Source organism: Vombatus ursinus, unplaced genomic scaffold (genome assembly GCF_900497805.2).
Source record: "Vombatus ursinus unplaced genomic scaffold, bare-nosed wombat genome assembly UNPS02014847.1, whole genome shotgun sequence".
NCBI classification, from domain to species: domain Eukaryota; kingdom Metazoa; phylum Chordata; class Mammalia; order Diprotodontia; family Vombatidae; genus Vombatus; species Vombatus ursinus.
Genome location: NW_020954625.1, coordinates 11,126,540 through 11,147,336, shown reverse-complemented (window position 1 = coordinate 11,147,336; position 20,797 = coordinate 11,126,540). Strand labels below are relative to the sequence as shown.

The 20,797-nt window shown below is 43.2% G+C and overlaps 1 protein-coding gene across 1 annotated transcript in view; it reads left to right on the top strand.

The window, feature by feature from the left end:
* LOC114026863 (solute carrier family 22 member 15-like) overlaps positions 1-20,797 on the top strand; it is a 97,593-nt gene that overhangs the window by 18,738 nt on the left and 58,058 nt on the right. The window contains exons 4-5 of the mRNA XM_027840609.1: positions 1,490-1,636; positions 11,916-12,048. Of these exons, the coding sequence (XP_027696410.1) occupies positions 1,490-1,636; positions 11,916-12,048 (280 nt within the window). The remainder of the gene's footprint in view (positions 1-1,489; positions 1,637-11,915; positions 12,049-20,797) is intronic.

Below are 20,797 nucleotides of genomic sequence, written 5' to 3'. Positions count from 1 at the left end.
TATATATATATATATATATATATATATATATATATATATATATATATTCACATATAAATGCACATATACATATGTATATGTGTATACACATTTGTGTATGTATATGTGTGTGTGGAGAGAGAGAGAGAGAGAGAGTTTGGGTTTGAAATCATCATTCAGACGACTGTCAAACTTCAAGTCCCATTAGCCACCTAACCCATGGTAATCGATTCAGCACTGGAAGGAAAGCTAGAAGCCATGCAGTCCAATCTCTTTATTTTACAGATGAGGAAACTCAGATTCAGAGGTGGAGCGACCTGCAGAGGATCACATAGGTAGTTAAGTGGCAGAGATGAGGTCCAACCCATTGGGCTTCACTTATTCTGGTCAGTGGGACTGGGCAGTTTTGAATGGAGGCAGAATCAGCGGCCAGACCAGCTTTCCATCAAGGAAGTCCAAGCCTCTTAATGATACCTCTTGCCACTCATGTGACTCTTGGATCCCCCTTCCCAAGACTCCTGACACCTGTTATTCTGGCTGGAGCTGAGGAGTTAGGGTGAATGAATTATCAGCGCCCCATCCCCTCCCGCTAAACAGCCAAGATAACTTGGCTTCAGTTCTAGGTATGACCTTGTGAGGCGGGGCTAAGCAGGGAGACACCTAAGGAAGTCTGGGGTGGTAGGGGAGCTCAGGAAGGGAAACAGTCACACCAGAGGTCAGACCTCAGCATGCAGCAGAATCAAGAGGAGCAGTGTCCCAGATAAACTTTACCTGCTCTCTATTTTTTTTTTCCTAGAGGGTCTGAGGGAAGCCATCCAAATACTTTAAGGTCTCTACTCCTATTTGAAGCTGGGCTGAGCAGCTGAAGTTTCTTCTTTTACTTATGGGTTTACTGTAATCATAGCTAATCTAGATAGGATAGTCCAATGGAAAGAGCCCTGACTTTGTAGTCAGGATCATTGACTTTGACACTTGCTACCTGTGTGAACTTGGGCAAGTGAGTTATCCTTTCTCAGCCTCAGTTTCCTTATCTGTAAAATGAAGAGGTTGGATTAAATGACTTCTAAGGTCCTTTCTAGGTCTAGATGTATCATTCTGTGAGACAGAGGGGGGTGGGGGTGGGAATAGTCAAAGCCCTGGTCCCCCCACCACGGGTACGGTTCTGTCCTCTGATTCCAGATCCAATACTGTCCCCATCCCCTTAGGACTACCGATGGTTTGGTGAAAGCTGTGATCCTTAGGACCAAATGAAACATTCATCCTCCTGGCCTTCACATCAAGCAGGAATAACCCAGGAGTGAATGTCATTTGCTGGGGTCTAGGCTGTTTCTCTCTTTGTCTTCCCAGCACTTAGCAACATGCCAGCAGCCCTTAATAAATGCTTGCTGATGGAGTGGATGAAAGGCAAGGCAGTTCTCTCTGGATGTGTATTTAGGAAGGGGAGCAAACAAATGCACCTGCCTTGGTGAATTCTCAGTCTGATATCAGCATGTACATGTGCTTCTTCCAGGTCTATGTGGCCTGCCAGTCCATGCTTATCGTGTTGGTGGGCGCCATACCGGAATATCACATGGATCAGGAGGAGCTGCCCAAGAACCCCGAGGAGCTGGCCAGTCACGTGCACTTTGCAGATAACTTTACATCCATCGTGACAGAGGCAAGTGATAAAGCTGAGTGTTGTAAGCCCTGCATTTCTGTGTCTCTTTCCCATGGAGCTCTATTTTTAGAGGACTTTGAAAATGATAAACCTGTCTGAATTGCCTAGGTGGGGATTGTGTGTGCAGATATAGATTGTGTTCTCCCTGCAAATGAACAGAAAGACTCTGTGTGAACAGAAATCATCATAAGCAGTAGAGAGGAAGGAGTGTTAGAGCTGATTAGAGGGCCTGAGTTCAAATCCCGACTCTGAACACTCCCTGTGTCACCTGGGGCAACTCACAGCCTCTCTGAGCCTCAGTTTCCTCATCTGTGGAATGAGGGGTGGGACCAGATGGCCTCCAGGATCCCTTCCAGCCCTAGTTGTGCGATTCTGTGACCCGGGTTCAAATGTTGCCTCTGACTCCTTGTGTGCCCTTGGCCAAAGCACATCAGCCTTCTGGGCCTATGGGAAATGTGTGTGTGTGTGTGTGTGTGTGTGTGTGTGTGTGTGTGTGTAACACTGATAAAGACAAAAGTGGAACAAAGACAAGCATCTCTGAAAGGCTTAAGGACTCTGATAAGTATAATGACCAGCCATGATGCAGAGGACCAACGATGAATTATGCTTCTCACTTCCCATCTCCCACCAGAGGTGATAGAGTGAGATGCTCAATGGCACATCCATTTGTTTTTGGACATGGCCAGTGGGGGGATTTGTTTTATTTGACTATTCATATTTTTTGCAACGTTTTTTCTTCGGAGGTCCCTTCCAGTTCTAAATATATAATCTTATGAAATACACATTAGTTCTGCTTCGTATACAAGGAATAAAACTTCTCCCACACCAAAGTGACACGATTTAGGTGCAATTCTTAGTGAATCATTCATAGAGCTCCTTTCAATTGATCTCTCTGAATTCTGAATTCCTTGCCACTGAGAGCAGCTGGCTGACAGGCAAGAGGGGTTATTAAGCAGATCTCACAAAGCATACTTGTCTAAGACAGAGCATGATTCAAGGCTTCCCAAAAAAATCTTTGTCCCTGTCTGTGGTCTGTCTCTCTGGTTATATTTATCCCCGGCCTAGATGGAAGTGTTTCCAGCGAGATGCTTTGTCAAAAACCTTTTACTTCCTAATGCACATTCTGTTGTGAGCAAAGTCAAGGACCTGCTGCTACCAGGGCCCTGTGCCAGGATCCAGACCTGAGTTAGGCCTTTCACGACGCTAATCACCCTTTGCAGATCTGGGGGAGTGGGAGCTATTTTTCATGCTGTGATCATACCAAAGGGCCAGGCTTTCCGGAAGAGTAGAAAGGAGGAAATATGCTAAGACTTTTGCCCAGCCTGATTTCATTGATCATAGAGCATCAAATCAAAAAATGACTTGCTTGAAGTCACAAAGGTAGTGACAGAAGAATGATCTGAACCTTAATCCAGCACTCTTTCCATTGTACCTAGCAGAGAGGTGAGAATGGAGGTCACCTCGTCCAATCCCCTCATTTTATAGAGACCCCGAGAAATTGACTGATTTGTTCAAGGTCACACAATCCTCTCTCCCATCCCCCCTGCCTTCCCCTCACTCCCCACCCCTCTTCTTTCCTTCCCCTCCATTCTAGGGGGAGTTCAAGGAACACATAAGACTTGATCCATCCCCTGATGAACCTCATGGTCATGGAAGCGTATGACACACAAACACAGATGATTATAATACAGAAGATTATATGTGATTAAGGCTTTAGAGAGGTAGAAAACAAAGTGCTATGTGAAGTCCAAGGAGAAAGGTCAGTGCTGAATGATATCAGGAAATTCTTTAAATTTGGCTTTAAAGGATGGGTACAAATTTGGCCTGTGGGAAGGGGGAGGGGAGAGTATTCCGGACACAGTGAACAGCAGGAGCAAAGGTTTGGAGTCTGGAAAGGTCAGGGCATATTTGGCTGGAGCGTACATAGATGATAGTATCATGAGATAGGCTGGCACCAGATGGTGGAGGGAGGGCCTTGAGTCCCAAGTTGAGAAGTTTGAGCTTTGCTGAGTGGACAGGAAGGAACCTTGAAGATTTTTGAGCAGAGGAATGGCAAGATCTATGCATATCAAATGTTATCATATATAGAATATGTTATACAGGATATATATATATAATATATATGACATATTATCATATATAGGATATGTAGAATATGTCCTATATATAAAGGCTGGGTAGGTAAGAAGAAAGACTGAGTGTTTTGTCTATCCTAGCTAAATTCATAGGCTTACCACCAGAGTTTGGCTATCTCATAATTAGTCCCATTGCAACTCATGAAAACTCCACTAAAACATTGAGGTAGTAGGTTCTGCATTGATTGAAGGGCTACTCTCAACAATGAAATGAGAGATTCTTTTAAGTGTATTTATGAACTCACAGGAGGAGAAATCAGACTTTCAGACTTGGACGAGACCACTGGATCTTAGATCAACTCTTGGAAGATACCTTAGAGACTATTTAATCCAACCCCACCATTTTACTCACTGGGAAGATGGGGCGCAGAAAAGTGAAATGATTTGCCCAAGGTCACACAAGTAATAAGTAGCAGAGATAGGATTTTGACCCAAATTCCTTGACCCCAGGTCTGTGCTGCCTCACCATCACAGAGGTCCTTCAGCCCAACCCACACTTGAAACTTGAATTCCCATAGAGGAATATCCCAGCAAGTAGTTATTTGGCTTCTCCTTGAAGATCTGTAAGGACAGGCAACTCACATCGTCTCTTACCCCCCGCCCCAATCTCAAGCTGCCCATGCCATTATTAGACAATTCTGTTAAGAAGTTTTTCTTTATAGAATAAAATGTGGTACAGTATCAGCATATTAAAAAACTTGGGAATCATTGAGCCTATGTGATCTATGTACCATGATTTATGCAGTGATCTATGATCTTGTAAGATCATAGAATAAGTTTCTATGCTGTAGTCTTTGCATGCAGTAGGTTCTTAATAAATGTTTTATAGTGAATTGACACGAAGGTCTGGGAAAAATCACAAATATTTCTATCATTCTTGAAGATGTATTTCCTTCATAAAATAAAAAGGAAGAAATAAAATAAGATAAAATAAAATAAAATAAAAAGGAGTAATTTTCTGAAAATCCTGAGTATATGGATACTTCATGTCCAGGATAAAATGTCAAGTTAAAAAGCATTTATGACCTGCCTGCTATGTGCCAGGCACTATGCTAAGCATGAGAATATAATAAGAAATGATTCCCGTTAACCAATCAGCGAACATTTATTAAATGCTTACTATGTTCTGGGAACTCTAAGTGCAAACAATATAAAGAGAAAGAAGTAAAAACATCTCTTTCCTCAAGGAATTTCCATTCTAATGGGGGAGACAGCATGCACATAAGTAGGTGTGTATAAAGTACATATAGAACAGCTAGAAAGTAACAGTAGAGGGGAGGGCGCTGGCCCTGGGCCTGGCTCACAGGCATCCTTCAGAAGGTGGCGTTTGAACTGAGTCCTGAAGGAAGCCAGCAGTTCCACGAGATGGAGGTGAGGAGGGAGAGCGTTCTAGGCATGAAGGCCGGTTGGCCAAAAGCATCAAGATGAAAGATGGCGTGTTCTGTGTAAAAAAGAGCAAAAAGGCCCTGGAAAATCAAACTTTCTCATATGTAAACACCTCTTTTGAATAGTGGTTTTATAATGTGGATTAGCAAATCTTTGCCTCCAGTACAAATATCATAGAAAAAAATCATGGTGCGGAAAAAGTACCATGGTTTAGAACCTTAGAAAGGACATTTTAGGAAAGACTGATCTAGATGGTCTGGACCAATGGTTTCTTGGCAAGAAATCTCCCTCTATTAATGGAGTCCGGCACTTTTTTTTTTTAGTTTGAGAAATTGAAGGACATTGAGAAGTCAAGTGACTAGTCCAGAATCACACAAGCAATATGTATCAGTGGTAGTATCTGAACCCAGATTGTCCTGATAAATCCAATGCATAACTTTTTTTTTTAAAGTCACAGCTGTAGTTTTATCAGTGTGGGACTCTTGTGGCATAGAAAGTTCCTTCCACTCATGTAGATGTGGCAACACACTTAGAGTCTCACCCAGTTGTCTGGGACCTTGAATGGTTCAGTGATTTGCCCAAAGTTAGGTAGCTAGTCTGTGTCAGAGGAGGGACACGAGTCTGGTTCCTCCTGGCTCCGCAGCCGACCCTCTAATCCTTATGCCAAGCTGGCTCTCTGTACAAAAACTAATAACATTGGTGATTAAATTGATTCTCAGGAACGGAAAAGGGAAAATTAGCACTTGGCGTGCTGTGGGCATCTGAGTAATTTGGCAAACTGAAAAATGTCATTTCAGGTTAATTTGAATGTGGGGAGGCAGAATACCACAGCAAATCATTTAAAACTGGAGAGATAGGGCTGCCTCTTTTTGGCATCCAATGTCTCATAGCTGGTATTGCTCTGGAGTTCAGTTCAAAGCAACAAGTACTTACTTCGTGCCAGGCATTGTGTGTAGAAGTAATGCAGTGCCTGCCCTCAACCAGCTTACATTCTACTAGGACACCTAAAGGGATGTGCCGAAACATGGATCTGATTGTGCTGTGCCCCTGCTCAACAAACCCCAATGGCTCCCTAGTGCCTCTAGGAATAAATACGGAACGCTCTGTATGGCATTCAAAGCCCTTCCCAGCCTAGCCCAGTCCTACCTTCCTCTCTGCCTTGTACTCTTCCATCCAGGGTCACTGGCTTCCTGGTGGTTTCATGAACAAGATGCTCCATCTCTCGGCTCTGGGCATTTTCTCTGGCTGTCTTCCATGCCTAGAACTCTCTTTTCCACTCTGACTACTGACGTCCTTGACTTCCTTTAAGTTCCAGCTAAAATCTTGCCTTCTGCAGGAAGCCTTCCCTAACCCCTCTTAATTCTTGTGCTCTCTTTTTAAAATTACTTCCTATTTATCCTGTCTATAGCTTGCTTTTTTGTCTCTTTGTTTGCCTGTTGTCTCCCCACAATAGACTGTAAGCTCCTTGAGGGCAGGGACCGTCTTTTGGTTTTTTTATGTCCCCAGCACATAGCACAGTGCCTGGCACTTGATAAATGTTTATTGACTGATTATTTCAAAAAAGGATTATTTGTTTAGAAATACCAATGGGTGGCCAAGCCTTCCTTTCTACATGACACATGCAGAAAGATTAACCTTGACCTTATGGCCATAGGACTGCCCCTCTCCCTCTCCCCTATCTACAGGACTGTTGCTCCTTGTAGCTTTCTCCCCATCTCAAGCTGCCAAGTGTCTTGTTGAAAATGGGCCGATTCTTGATGCATTCCAGGTTGAAGAATCATAAACTCAACGTGTCTAAAATAGAACTCATTATCTTTCCCCTCAAACCCTCCCCTCTTCTGAACCTCCCTGGCCTTGCCCTCCAGGCTTGGGACTTTGGTGTTTCCCTTGACTCCTCACTCTCATTGGCCCCCGGATCCAACCTGTCTTCAGGGATTATCTTCCCAATCTCCATCGTATGTGTCCCTTTCTCTTGACTTACACCAACACCACTGTGGCACAGGCCCTCATCACTTCACACCCAGACTATTGCAATGGCCTTCTAACTGATCTCCCCACCTCATGTCTTTCATACTCTGTCCATCTTCTTCTTGGCCATCAAATTGATTTTCCTAAAGTGCAGGTCTAACAGTGAGCTGCAGAAGCTCCCCATTACTTCCGGGATCACATATAAAGTCCTCCGTTTGGCATTTAAAACCTTTAATCAGCTGGGCCTTTCCTAGCTTTCTGGTCTTAGACTTTGTTCCCCTCCATAAATTCTGTGATTCACTGACCCAAAGCTTGCCCTTCCTCGTGCTCTCTGGCTGTCCCCTGTGCCTGGAATGCTTTCCTTCCTCACCTCTGTTTCCTGGCTTCCTTCAAGATTCAGCTCAAACACACCTGCAGCAAGAGGCCTTTCCTGGTCCTGACTCTTTAACATCTTTCCCTCTAAAATTACTCTCCAGGGGCAGCTAGGTGGCCCAGTGGATAGACCTCTGGCATTGGAGTCAGGAGGACCTGAGTTCAAATCCGGCCTCAGATACTTGACACTTACTAGCTGTGTGACCCTGGGCAAGTCACTTAACCCCAATTGCCTCACCAAAAAGGAAAAAAAAAATTACTCTCCAGTTATGCTATGTAGATCTTATGTATACCTAGTTATTTATATATTGTTTCCTGATTTGAATGTGAGCTTCTTGAGGGGATGGACTAATTTTGCTTTAATTTTTAAAAATATTTTATTTTTTCCCCAATTACATGTAAAACAATATTAACACTTTTTTTTTTTTTAAAGTTTTGAGTTCCAAATTTTTTCCCTCCCTCCTTCTCCTCCCTCTTCCCTGGGACAGTAAATAATCTGATATAGGTTTGTATGTGTTTTACTTTTCTTTTATCCCTAGCTCTCAACACAGTACCTGGCACCTAATTATGCATGGGGTATAATTATGTACCTAATTATGGCACATAGTAGGTGTCTAATAAATGACTGTGTAGCCCCCTTCTAGCGACCCTGACCTCTACCATGTTGTTTAAACTGGTGCTTCAGTATGCCTTTGGAAGACTGTTCCAGGCCCCTCACTTGCCACCCACACGTCTGAGTCAGCTCACAGTGCTGCAGTGCAGCTGTTCGGGAAAATCTGCTTTGCCATCCACTGCCACATATTCATCTCAGTGAGTCTGTGTGGAAATGATGGTTGCTTTGGAGCTGGTACGGACCAGGGCAGTCCTGCAGTGGACACCCAGCGTGCACCCAAGAGGACCTGAGGTAGAGCCAAGTCCCTGAGCTGCTGGAAAGGGAGACCACTGACTGTGGGAAATAGTTTTCCTAGGATTTGAAGGTCCCCTCCTCCCTTGCCTTATTTCTCATACTTACAGTGAAAGAAAGGTGGCTAATTTAGTAAATGGAGTCATCTGGCTGGAACTGGGAGTCTGGGCATTCTCTAGAGATGAAAAGCACAGGTCCACTAGAGGCAGATCTGACTGCAGCCATTATCCAAGACAATCCCTTTGTTGGAGAGGGCTGCAGACCTTTTCTTCCATTTGGATTTGGGACATCACAAGACCCCAGACTTAGAGCTGGAACAGGACTTCCAGGCCTTGTGGTCTACCTCCCCCTCTTTTTTTTTTTTTAACAAATGAGGAAACTGAGACCTAGGGAATGAAAATGACTTGCCCAAGATCACATAGGTCATAAGTGACAGCAGACGAATTTGAACCCAGGTCTTCTGACTCTACTTTCCACAGTGCTGTGTTGCAAGAGTTTTCACAAAAGTCTTTTGATGTTTCATTGTGGTGTGGAGGTCATAGAATTATAGATTTAGAGCTAAGAGGGTTCTCAGAGATCACCTAGTTCATCCCTTTCCCCATTTTACAGATGAGGAGACTGAGGTCTAGAGCGGTGAAATCAATAAGTTAACAAGAATTTATTAAGTACCTACTATGTGCTGGCACTTGCAAAATGCTGAAGATATGGAGAAGGGTAAATATAGTCCCTGCCCTCAAGGAGCTCGCAGTCTAATGGGGGAGACAGCTATACAAAAAACAACTATGTACAAACAAGCTATAGACAGGATAATTTGGAGGTGATCCCAAGAGAGAAGACTTTAGCATGAAGGGGCATATGAAGGGCTTCTTGTAGAAAGTGGGATAAAATCCCATGCAAAGTAAAATCCCTGGGACTTGCAGGAAGCCAAGAAAGGCTGGAGATGGAGCTGAGGAGAGAGAAAAGTCCAGGCATGAGGGACAGTCAGTGAAAATGCCTGGAGTCAGTGTCATAGGGGACAGAGTCTGTGTCTGCCCTCAAGGAGCTTACAGTTTAATGGGAAAGACAACATGCCAACAGCTATGAACACAAGACACATACAGAGCAAGTGGAAGGCTATCTGACAGGGGAAGGCATTAGCAACTGGGGATGGCAGGAGGCAGAGAGATTTTTGGCATGTCTAGAGTCAGATAGCTAGTATCAAGTGCAGACTATGAACCGAGGTTTTCTTGACTGTGAGGCCAGGACTATGCACCTTGCCTCTCTAAATTTTTAAAAAAGATATGACGCCAATGATCTCTAATTTACAACAGCTAGAATTTAAATGTTTCTTCGATTTTCTCCCCTTCTTCCTTTTCTTAACTTTTTCCATGTAAGGATTAAAATGCCATCCCCCAACACCCCCAAAAAAGATTTTATAGTAACATACAGGTATTTAAATAGAATGGTTTAAGGGGAAAGTCTGTCTTTACCCTGTAGTCAAGTATCCAAGCTAATTGTGCTTTGAACAAATTGGGAGGCTTGACAATGACGATTCCTATGACCTCCTTGGAATTTCCCTGTGGTTCCTCTTAGGGTAGTCCTGAGCCTTAGTTGGAGAAAAACTCCTCTGTAGTAACCATCATTCCTGACTTCAAGGACCTTTTCAGGAATGATCCCAGGAGATTGTATTCTATCCCAAGGCAGTCACGGAATTTGAGAGTTGGAAGGAAGCTCAGTGACCACCTGCTCCAACCCAGACCTGAAAAATGAGTGCAACATAATAATAATAGCTAGCTTTTATATAGCACCTACTATGTGCCAGGCACTGTGCTAAACATTCTACAAAAGTCATCTCTTTTGATTCTCACAACAACCCTAGGAGGCAGATACCATTATTATCCCTATTTTACACTTGAGGAAACTGAGGAAGACAGAGGTCAAGTGACTTATCCAAGGTCACACAGCTAGCAGGTGAGTGAAGCCAGATTTGAACTCAGGGCTTCCTGAGACCATTTTTTCCAGGCCCATTTTTCTATCCACTGCATCCCTTAGCTGCCTTCCCAATAAATAATCAGCCCCTTTTTGAAGACCTCTACGAAGGGGCATCCCTGCTATTTTCAGAAGCAGTCACCCTTAGGGATAGTGATTATTGTTAGGATCTTAAGCCTAATCTTACTCTTTGCAGCTACCCTGCACCTCCCCCCAACCCCAGTCACAGGCCTGAAGGTCCCCAAGAAGCCGCATTAGTTCGCAAGGGTTTATAGTTGTTGTTTCTGGAGCAACCCTAGGGTTTGCAGAGAAGGGTACATTAGACCAGATCCATTTTCACCCAATACTTCCCAGGCCCAATTCACTGAGAGTCAGGGAGGCTCTTGGCCCATGCATGTTTCCAGATGCTCTGGCAAAATTATTATAGGCTTGGCAGTCTCTCTGCGACCTTTCAAATTCCCCATCTGCAAATACTCACATCTGCGTTCCTGTGTGCCTAACTTGGGAGTGAAGTAGTTACCAGGGGAGCCTATCGAGGGGGATAAGATGATTTAACTTCACTTAAATCACAAGCCCAGTAAGGACTGATAGATTTCTGGAAGCCGCTCAAATGTGAGAGAGACTGAAGTGTTTTTCTCTCTCTCTCCCTCTCACATGATGTACTTGATCTCTTCTCCTCTTTCATCTGTCTCTTTCTACCTTTTTTTTCTTCTCTCTCTCTCCCTCTCTTCCCTCCCTCCTGTCTTTTCCTCTCTTCTCCTCTCCTCTCCCTCTCACTTTCTTACCATAGGGATAGATTGATAGAAAAAAAAAGCTGTATTTATCTTTGTGTATGTGAGGTGGGGGGAATGGAGAGAGGATGAGAGAGGGAAAGGAGGGAGAAGGAAGAGGGAGGAAAGGAGGAGAGAGAAAGAGAGAGGGGGGAGGAGACAGAGGGGAGAGAGAGAAGAGGAGAGGGGAGAAAAAGAAAGGGGGAGGGAGGGGGAGAGACAGAAAGAGGGAGACAGACAGACAGACAGAGACAGAAAGACACAGAGAGACAGAGAGAGAGGAAGGAAGGAGGGAGGGAGAGAGAGAGGAGAGAGACAGAGAGAGACAGAGAGCAGAGACAGAGGAGGGGAGAAAGAGAAGGGGGAAGGAGGGAGGGAGAGAGGAGAGAGAGAGAGAGAGAGAGAGGGAAAGGAGGGAGGGAGAGAGAGAAGAGAGACAGAAACAGAAAGATAGATAGAGAGGAGAGAAAGAGAGAAGAAATCCATGTTTGAATTGTTTTATCAATGATTCATTTATCATAAGAGGGAAAGGGTTGGCAATGGGAGCTATTGACATTGGAATTGCTAAAACTCGTTTTAAGAATAGCCATCCGCTTTGCTCATTTGAGCTAAGAGCTCCCATCTCCTCTCTGAGGAGCTTTGGCTGGGGAGGGAGGCCTTTTCCAGCTCCAGCCTGGTGCAGCGGTTGTCATGTTCCAGGCTGCTCTCTGATTAAATGCATGACATCATCTATGAAAGAGAGCGAGGCTCAAATCCCACCTTCCTGTTCTCCACAGTGGTGCTTAATCAAACAGGAAGCATATAAAGTGAGCATGGCGTCATCCTTGTACTTCGCGGGGCTGCTCATTGGAAACATCACCTTTGGCCCATTATCAGATAAATTGGGCAGGAAGCCAGTGTATTTGACAGGTAAGAGACTCAAAGTAGTTTCTCTTTTTCTGAAATGTCCTTCCCAGGGAGCAACCAGTCGGCGGATTTGATAAGAAATGTGAACATGTGAATGAATAAATCAGTGAATAAAAAGACTTTTATTGGGTGCTTATTATGTACCTGACACCATGCTTGCTGCCATGTCCCTAATGGCTCTCCTAATGAAGCTGGGGAGAGGGGAACCGAAGGACATAAGGTTCAGAGTAAGCCCCTAGTCCAATCTGGGGTTCCATTAGAGAAACAAGGCGTCCTCCGCAGGACACAGGGTTCATGTTCCCAGTCTTCGCTTTCTACATTTCTTAACATAAATCTTGCGAGATTGGTGTGGCTACTGGGAGTTTTAGACCTCTGTCTTAAGGTTTATAAGCTTAGGGAGTCCTGACATAATGCCAGAGATTAGGTGTGTCAAGGAAAATTCCTGCAAGATGCTCTAGGTCCAGTGCTTCAGAAACCATGGAAACAGGAATCAGATAAAGGCAAAAGAAAAGATCCTGCTCTTTCATCCTTGGGAGGAGAATGGTATCAGGAAGTTTGATCACACAGAAGTTATTATAGGGGGAAAATCGGGTTGAGGTGATCTTCTCTTTCCTTAACCCTTTGTCAGGGGGTCTCACCGAGGGAGGAGTGTTTCTGGCCAAGGAGGAGTACCTTTGGTTGATGATAACGGGGTATAGGATCTCTGGTCCTGATATGCTAGTTATGCAAGCCTAAGGTGGGGGGGAAGGACCCCAGCAGTGAAGGACTTGTTGTTAGGCCTGTTGCACAGGGCACTGCAGAGTAGCTAGGCCAAAGGTCACTACAAAATACAGACAAGCAAGATAGTCTCTAGCCTCAAGAGCTTATATTCTAACAGAAGAAGAAAGCTCATATGAGGGAGTGGTCACTGAAGTGTTTTGGGACAGGGTTGAGACATAGGACAAATGATTGACACATCTTTTCCAGCACTGGTCCCCTGTCCGAGCTGGAGCTGGAAGTGGGAGAAGGGCACACAGGTATATCACACGGGCTGGCTGAGGATGGGCCTAGGCCTGGGCCAGATAAGGAGAATGCTCATGACTCATGTTAAATTTGTGGTCCTCTGAAACACCCAGATCTTTTATCAATCACTATCTAGTCAGAGCCTGCCCATCTTGAACTTGTGAAGCTTTTTAAAAAAAAAAAAAAAAATCCTAGTGTATTCCAAAAGACCCATGTTGGGAAATACTATCCACATCCAGAGAAAAAACCGGAGTCTGAATGCAATCAAAGCAGACTATTTTTTGGTGGTTTTTTCCTTTTGTTCTCTTCCTTCTTTCACCACATGACTAATATGGAAATGTTTGCATGAGTGCACATACATGATCAAATCTAATTGCTTACCATCTTAGGGAGGAGGGAGGGGAAAAATTTGGAACTCAAAATTTTATTTAAAACATGGGTGCTAAAAATTGTGTTTGCATGTTATTGGAAAAAACACTATTTAAAATGGAATAAAAATAAAAACCCAAGTGTAGAAGCTTAGCTGGAGGAGGAAATGGTAAATCCCTCTAGTATCTTTGCCAAGAAAACTCCAAATGGGGTCATGAGGAGTCAGACACAACTGAGCAACAACAACAACAGAATCTTCGGTTTATTTTTAACTAAATTTCGTTGTATTTGGCTGGACCCAACGTTCTAGCCTGTTGAGTTTTTTTTGGACATTGTCATCCACTATTAGATGTGACCATTATCTATCTCGATGATGTCATTGGTCAGTGGCTGACTCTAGATCACCTTAATCAGTGAATGGGAGATCCAATTCATCATCATTTGCTAATTAGAAGGTGTCATTCCCTTGTTCAAATACTATAATCATGTTTCTTCTGTCAGAAGGAATTGATAGGACCTTTGAATGTTTAATTAGGTGTTACAAGTGAGCCACTCTAGTCAGTAGCAACTATCATCATTGACTTCCTATCATGATATTAGGAGAACCAATTTCCTCCCAACGCCCTCAAGAATTTTTTGGGGGGTGAGAAGATAAGGGAGAGAAAAGGGGACAAAATGTTGCTGTCTGAAAAAATTTGTACAGAATGACCTTAAAAACAGTTTCAGGGTTTCCTCCTGAAATCCTAATAGTTTGGCTTGTTTTGAAATGTCTATTTATACATATAAACCATGATGTCATCTGGCCATCCCATCCTTCTCTTTACTTCCAAACCTTTAATGACTGTTGAGTGTTGGCACCTTCATAAACCAAGTGATTTGGGATGTGGGGATTTTCATTAGCTCATCACCGGAAAGGAAAGTAATAAAATGTGGATTTACATTCACTCAGACTGTAAGTCACTTCCCACCGATAGACTCAGAATGTCATTGCAGGGCATCTCCATTTCTGGGTCAGGAATGGCAACCGATGCAGTTGCTTCTGTTCTTAACCGGGATGAATCAGGGGCTGGACTCCTTGTGTTAAAGTGCTTGAGGTAGCTTAAATCCCAAATTTCACAGTGCCCAAATGGGTATAGTTTTACTATCTTTACTTATCACATGGCCACAGATGCTGTAAGAGATGCCATGGAAATTAAAATCTAATGGACATACGAACCTGTAGCTGACGCTGATATGTACATACAAGTGTCTTCTTCAGGTCATCAGTGGTTCTTTGGTCTCAGCTATGTGTATATTCCTTTCACCAGTGCTGATGGAGGTCCTGACCAACTGCTGCCTGTGTTCTCCCCTAGATTCTCCATGCAAGAGCCACCTAACATGCTAAAAGTCTTCCCTAGGGGTTTTTATCTTTTAAGGGTGACAATGGAGTCCTTGGACTGTCCATTTAAGATCCCTCACTCTTGTCCCATGACCACCTAGTCACCTTTTCACTCCTATATCTCTCTTTGGTTTTTGTTTTGTTTTTGTTTTTGCTTTTTGGTGAGGCAGTCGGGGTTAAGTGACTTGCCCAGGGTCACACAGCTAGTAAGTGTCAAGTGTCTGAAGTCGGATCTGAACTCAGGTCCTCCTGACTCTAAGGCTGGAGCTCTATCCCCTGAGCCACCTAGCTGCCCCACCTATATCTCTTTAGTTCTGTCTCTTATGTTTGTTTCTGAATATGTCATCGTTGGAAGTCCATCATATGTCTCTTCATTACCTACACACATGCTCCCACACACATACATACACATGCCTACACCTTCTTGAAGGGAACAGGCTTTTTAGCCTTGCCTTCTACATGAAGCTTTTCTTGATCCCTCCTACTGTTAGTGCCCTTCTTCCCTAATAACCTTGTATTTATTTTGTATTTATTCGTCATCCACTTTTCTATAGGCATCTGTCTTCCCTGATAGAGTGTAATCCCTTTGAAAGCAGGGCCTGTCTCGATTTTGCCTTTGCCCAGCACTCGGCATGTTGGTAGGCATTAAAAAATGCTTATTGCTTATTGATCAAGTTGATTATTCTGCATATTTTTGTTTCCAGTTATATAAATGTCTCAGAGATTTGCATGGGTGATCAGATTACATGGTCCTAGGGAGCAAGGACTGTGCTATACATCCCTTTGATATAATTGAGTATTGAATGAGTCCAACTGGATGATTCATTTCAAGCTAGAAGGTACCTCAGAGTTCAGCCTCCTCATTTTACAGATGAGGACGCTGGGGCCCAGAGAGGTGAAGGGACCATCCTATGGTCACATAGGTAGTAAGTCAATAGCAGAGCTGGAATTCGAACCCAGGTCCCCTCATTCCAAACCCAGCTCTCTTTTCACTGTGTTGACATTGTTGCTTTTGGTTGTCTATATGAAGCAGAATCTCAGAGGTCGAAGGGACCTCCAAGGCCATCCGTACAACTTGTCACATTGAAACCCCCCCCCCGCCCCCCACTCAATAAATAAATCAGCAAGTATTTATTTAATACTTGGGGATGCAGATACAAGAAATGGGATAATTCTAATTCTCAAGGGGCTCTATTTGGCTGGGGGTGGGGAGACCACATATACGTGTAAATTAGGGGGTAATCAAATAAATACAAGATAGAGAGGGAGGGTGATAGCAGTGTTCAGGGGATCAGGAAGGTTTCTCTATAGAAGGTGATTCCCGAGGTGTTACCAAGTAGCTACTGTGCTGCCTTAGGGCTGATGAAACCCTTCTCCTAGAATAATCTACTAAACTGTTATTCTCCAATAACACTTTTGCTGTTGAGAAATCATAAACAGTGTGGTATCATCAAAGCAGTTGGAGTCAGAGGAATTAGGGTCAAAACCCAACCTCTCCTTAATACTGTCATAACCTTTGGCAGATCACTCCATCTCTCTGGGCCTCGGTTTCTTCATCTGTAAAATGATGGAGATGGACCAGTCGCCTTCTAATGTCCCTTCCATCTTTAATTCTCTGAACCTAATGGGTTCATCGAACCTGTCATTGTACCCAAAGGGTATAAAATACCATCCTTGTACCAACTACATGACCTTTAGGGTCCCTTACAGATTTAAATCTATGATCCTGAAAGCGTGTTTAATTAATTAGATTCCATAGGAGCTTGAGGTACATCGAAAGCTGAACCTTGGATAAACACTGTCATCTCCCTCAGTAATCTATTCAGGCTAAACATCTGAAGTTCCTTCAATCACTCCTTCTATGACATGGGTTGAAGACCCTTCACTATGTTGGTAGCCTTCCTCTGCACGCTCTCCTGCCTGCCAATGGCCTTCTTAGATTGTGACCCACAGAGCTGAACCCAGTGACTCAGATGTGGTCTGACCAGGGCAGAGGGTTGAGAAATGATGGCCTCCCCAGCTCCGGGCATCAAAATGATCTTGAGGAAACCCAAGATCACGTTAACCTTTTTGACTGCTGTATCCCACTGTTGACTCCTAGTGAACTTACAATCCATTGTTAGAGGGAAGAAAGCAACGGAACTTGCTTGAATATTAGATGTGAAAATGCCAGATGTGCCCAAGTTGCCTGTTTTTTAGGCCTTTTAGATGTGGGGGCTGAAATGTCCTGTGGTTTTCCACATGCTTCCCCCGACTCTTTTTTTTTGCCCATTTCCTATCTGCAACCAGAGTTGCTCCAAGGAGACCAGTAGAAATTATTATCCTTAATTTTTTTTTCCTTTTGGGGAAGATGGTTGAGTGTGCACTCTAAACTCCACAGGTCAATACTTGAATCTTTCACCCTACTAAATGAGTACTGTCTGGTTCATGGCCGAAAACAAGACTCAAACTAATAATTCCTTCTTTGTTTTCAACGTTCCCTTCCCTACCCCAATGGTTATCCTCTTTTGAAAGGGGTTCTTTTAAACATTTTTTAGTTAATTGTGCACATTTGTTGTTTGACTGACTTCCTGGGCTCTGATCCAGCTCAGCTTAACTTTGTTTATTGGGTGCCCGAGTCTTCTTTTGAAATGAATGACTTTAATAACATTCCAATTTTGGGGTACCCTCTGCAAGTGTCATCTGGCCCAAACCATTTCCATGTTTCACTCATTCTCAACTTCCATAGCTCTCTCCTCATCAAGTTCCAATCCCTTTCCCTAAAAAAGAAAGAGAAGTTTTTTCCATTTTATCTACTTTTGAACTTAATTGTATTTGTCAATCATCCTACCCCATGCATTCAGCACATTTGTCAACTTTTGCTTAAAACGTTCCCTCTTCCCTCCCCAACTTAGCTGACATTTTCCCTTTTTTTGTCTCTTAATCTCTGGTTCGTTTATAACCTCAGAGAAATCTTATGGTTAGATTATAAACTCCCAGAGGGCAGGGACTCTATCGTTTTCCTTTGCCTTCTTCCCAGCACATAAGACATAGGTGCTTGATTAGAGCAGGCACTTAAATGTTTTCATAAACAATAGCTAACATTTATATCATGTTTTAAGATGTGCAAAGCACTTTACAAATACGATCTCAATTGACCCACACAACAACCTTGGGAGGCAGGTGCTCATATCCCCATTTTACACACGGGGAAACAGAAACAGAGGTTAATTGACCTGCCCAGGGTCACATAGCTAGTAAATGTCTGAAGTTAGATTTGAACTCAGGTCTGCAGGGTTAGGGCCAGTGCTCTGTCCCCTTCACCATCTATCTGCCTCTGTGAATTACTCAAGATAAAAGAATGCTTAAAGTAGTTAAACTTCCCCAATTTTTTAAATATTAGAGTTTTTGACATTTTAGTTTGGTATTTAATACTTCCTGCTGAGAGTTACTAGAACTTCTGGTGGGCTATTTTTTCCATCCCAAGTATATTTTCTTTTTTCAGTAAGAAAGGCAGTGGAGCATAGTGGCTAGGGAGCTACTTTTGGAGCTGACCTAAATAGTAAGCCATCTCAGGAGACAGCAACAGCAACCCCAGTGGTGAGCGAAGCAGGTTCTTCCATGAGCAGAACTAGGTCAGAAGCTATAGAAAGCAGGGCTCCTGTGCTTAAAATAAAGGGATTCCCAGACAGCGTGGGCGCCATGTCTTCTGTGATGAGTGGGTGGAAGGCTAGGGAGTATTCCAACATGTGGAGCCTCTTCATGCTTTCCAATCTATGCTTGGGGGATTGGACAGACCAACAGGGCTTGGGTAGGGATTAAATACAATTGCTGTATTTCAATGGGCTAAAGTTAAGCCTGGTCAACGCTGCTGTTTCATTATACTTCTATTAATGTTGTTAACTATTTTTTCTTACTATACGTGGAGGCTTGAGTAATTAGGAAACAACAGAGAATAGGATGAAAGGGAGGAGTTTTTTAAACAATATGGGAGAGTGAAATTCTTGATCTGATTAGATGATCCACACCAATCTTCAAACTAAGGAAAGAATAGTACTGATAAGGGCTTGGAGCAAGAAGTGGGTGACAGAAAACTCTCTGAGAGCCTGAGAGAAGCAGAGGAGGCTCTGTGGCTTACTCCAGAGTGACTTCTGGGGTTGGATGGTGCACATGGCACACGGGCTGAGTGATGGTCTGACAGCAGCTGTGTTGGTAGCGGCTGTTACATAGGATCAGGAACAGGTCACAGGGCTCCTTGTCTATCATACCACTTTGGGATAGCTCTAATTATTCTATCAACTCCAAATCTGCCACTGTTCAAAGTCTACCATTTGCTTCTGGTTCTACCCTCCGAGGCTTTGAATATTTGAAGACAGTTATGCTGTCCATTTCCCCACCTCCTCCAGCCTTTTCTACTACAGGCCAAATCTTCCTAGACCTTTCAACCAGTCCTCTCCTCCATCCCCACCCCTGCACACACCTTTCGACCTTTGGCTCAAGGCACAGTAAACATATCAATTGCTCCTGGAAGGGTGTATCTGTTGACTACTCTCTGGATCAACTCACCATCCCTGTGACTTCCATGACATTCCTTTTCCTGGCCACCATTTTCCCTTATATGCTGCCTCCTCTTATTAGAAACATAAGCTCCCTAAGGGCAGGAGCTCTCTCATTCATAGTAATAAATGCTTTTATTATTAATTAATTAAAATTTAGGAATGCTTTTACATTCATTCATATAGCATCAATTCAGGGCTCTTCACCATTCTGTTTACCTAGCCGTGAACATTTGCTGGTTGGTCAACATCCCTCCTCAAATGAATACAATATTCCAGGTCTAGTGTGAGAGGAGTATAGACTGAGGGACTGTCATCTCTTTATGCCTAGCTGCCGTGTTTCCATTAATGATTGTCATTGAATAAAGACCATGCCCATAATAATGAAACCATAGGCCTGTGAAGGTATGAAATATATGGGGTGATTGAGGCACTTAGGGTTCAATCCATGTAACTGCTTTACATGTGAATATAACACAAAGAGATAGTTGTAATGGAAGCATTGAGTGGTAAGCCAAACCTTGGGCATCTACTTCCTTGAATTGAAATGCGTGATATAAGAGGTATGTCAACCTGATTTCACAGCATCATTTCATTTCCTATGAAAATCATTTAATCTTTTTCTTGAAAAAGGTATTTAATAATGTGTTTTTTTTTACAGTGTAAAAAAAGGGGGAGCATTTTAATACTATTGTGTCTCACCATGGCTCATGATTTTGCAATTCAGAGAACAAAGTTGGATAGGGAGTCCTCAAGTTACCAATAGTTTGTGTTCTCCAAGGTGACTTGTAAAGGTAGTTCCATGGAACTGGGAAACACACATTTCCTATGGAAGCATGATTACAAGTGGCAGTTAGGTTCCCAGGCTAGCCTATGTAACTGTTAAACCCACAATGGAGCTTATTTACCATATAGCAAGGAAAAGTAGAGGGAGTCAATTCAAATCAGTCCTAAAAACGTTGATTAAGTAGTTATTACATGAAAGGCACTCCACTAGTGCTAGAGATACAGAGAAAAATGGAAAACAGGCTGTGGCCTCAAGCAGCTTATACTCCGTTGGAAGGGAAATGAGAAAACAATCACAAATATAATAACAGACATTTCTATATTTTTTAAAAGCTTGGAAAGCAATTTGCATGCATTATGTTATTTCAGCCTCACCACAGGTATTATAGATACTATTATTCCCATTTTATAAATGGGGAAACTGAGACTCAGATAGGATAAGTGGCTTACCCATGATCACAGAGCAAACAAGTATCTGAGGTAGGATTTGTGGCCCCTTTCTTACTTACTGACTGAGGCAGGATTTGAACCCAGTTTTTCCTGACTTCAAGTTCAGCGCTCTATCGACTATGCCATATGACATCACATATGTGCTTTTATGCTTGTTTCAGCACTGCTTCCCCTCACCCCCACCCCCACCAATTCTCTTTCTATAAAATGCCTTTATTTCAATGTTTTGCTA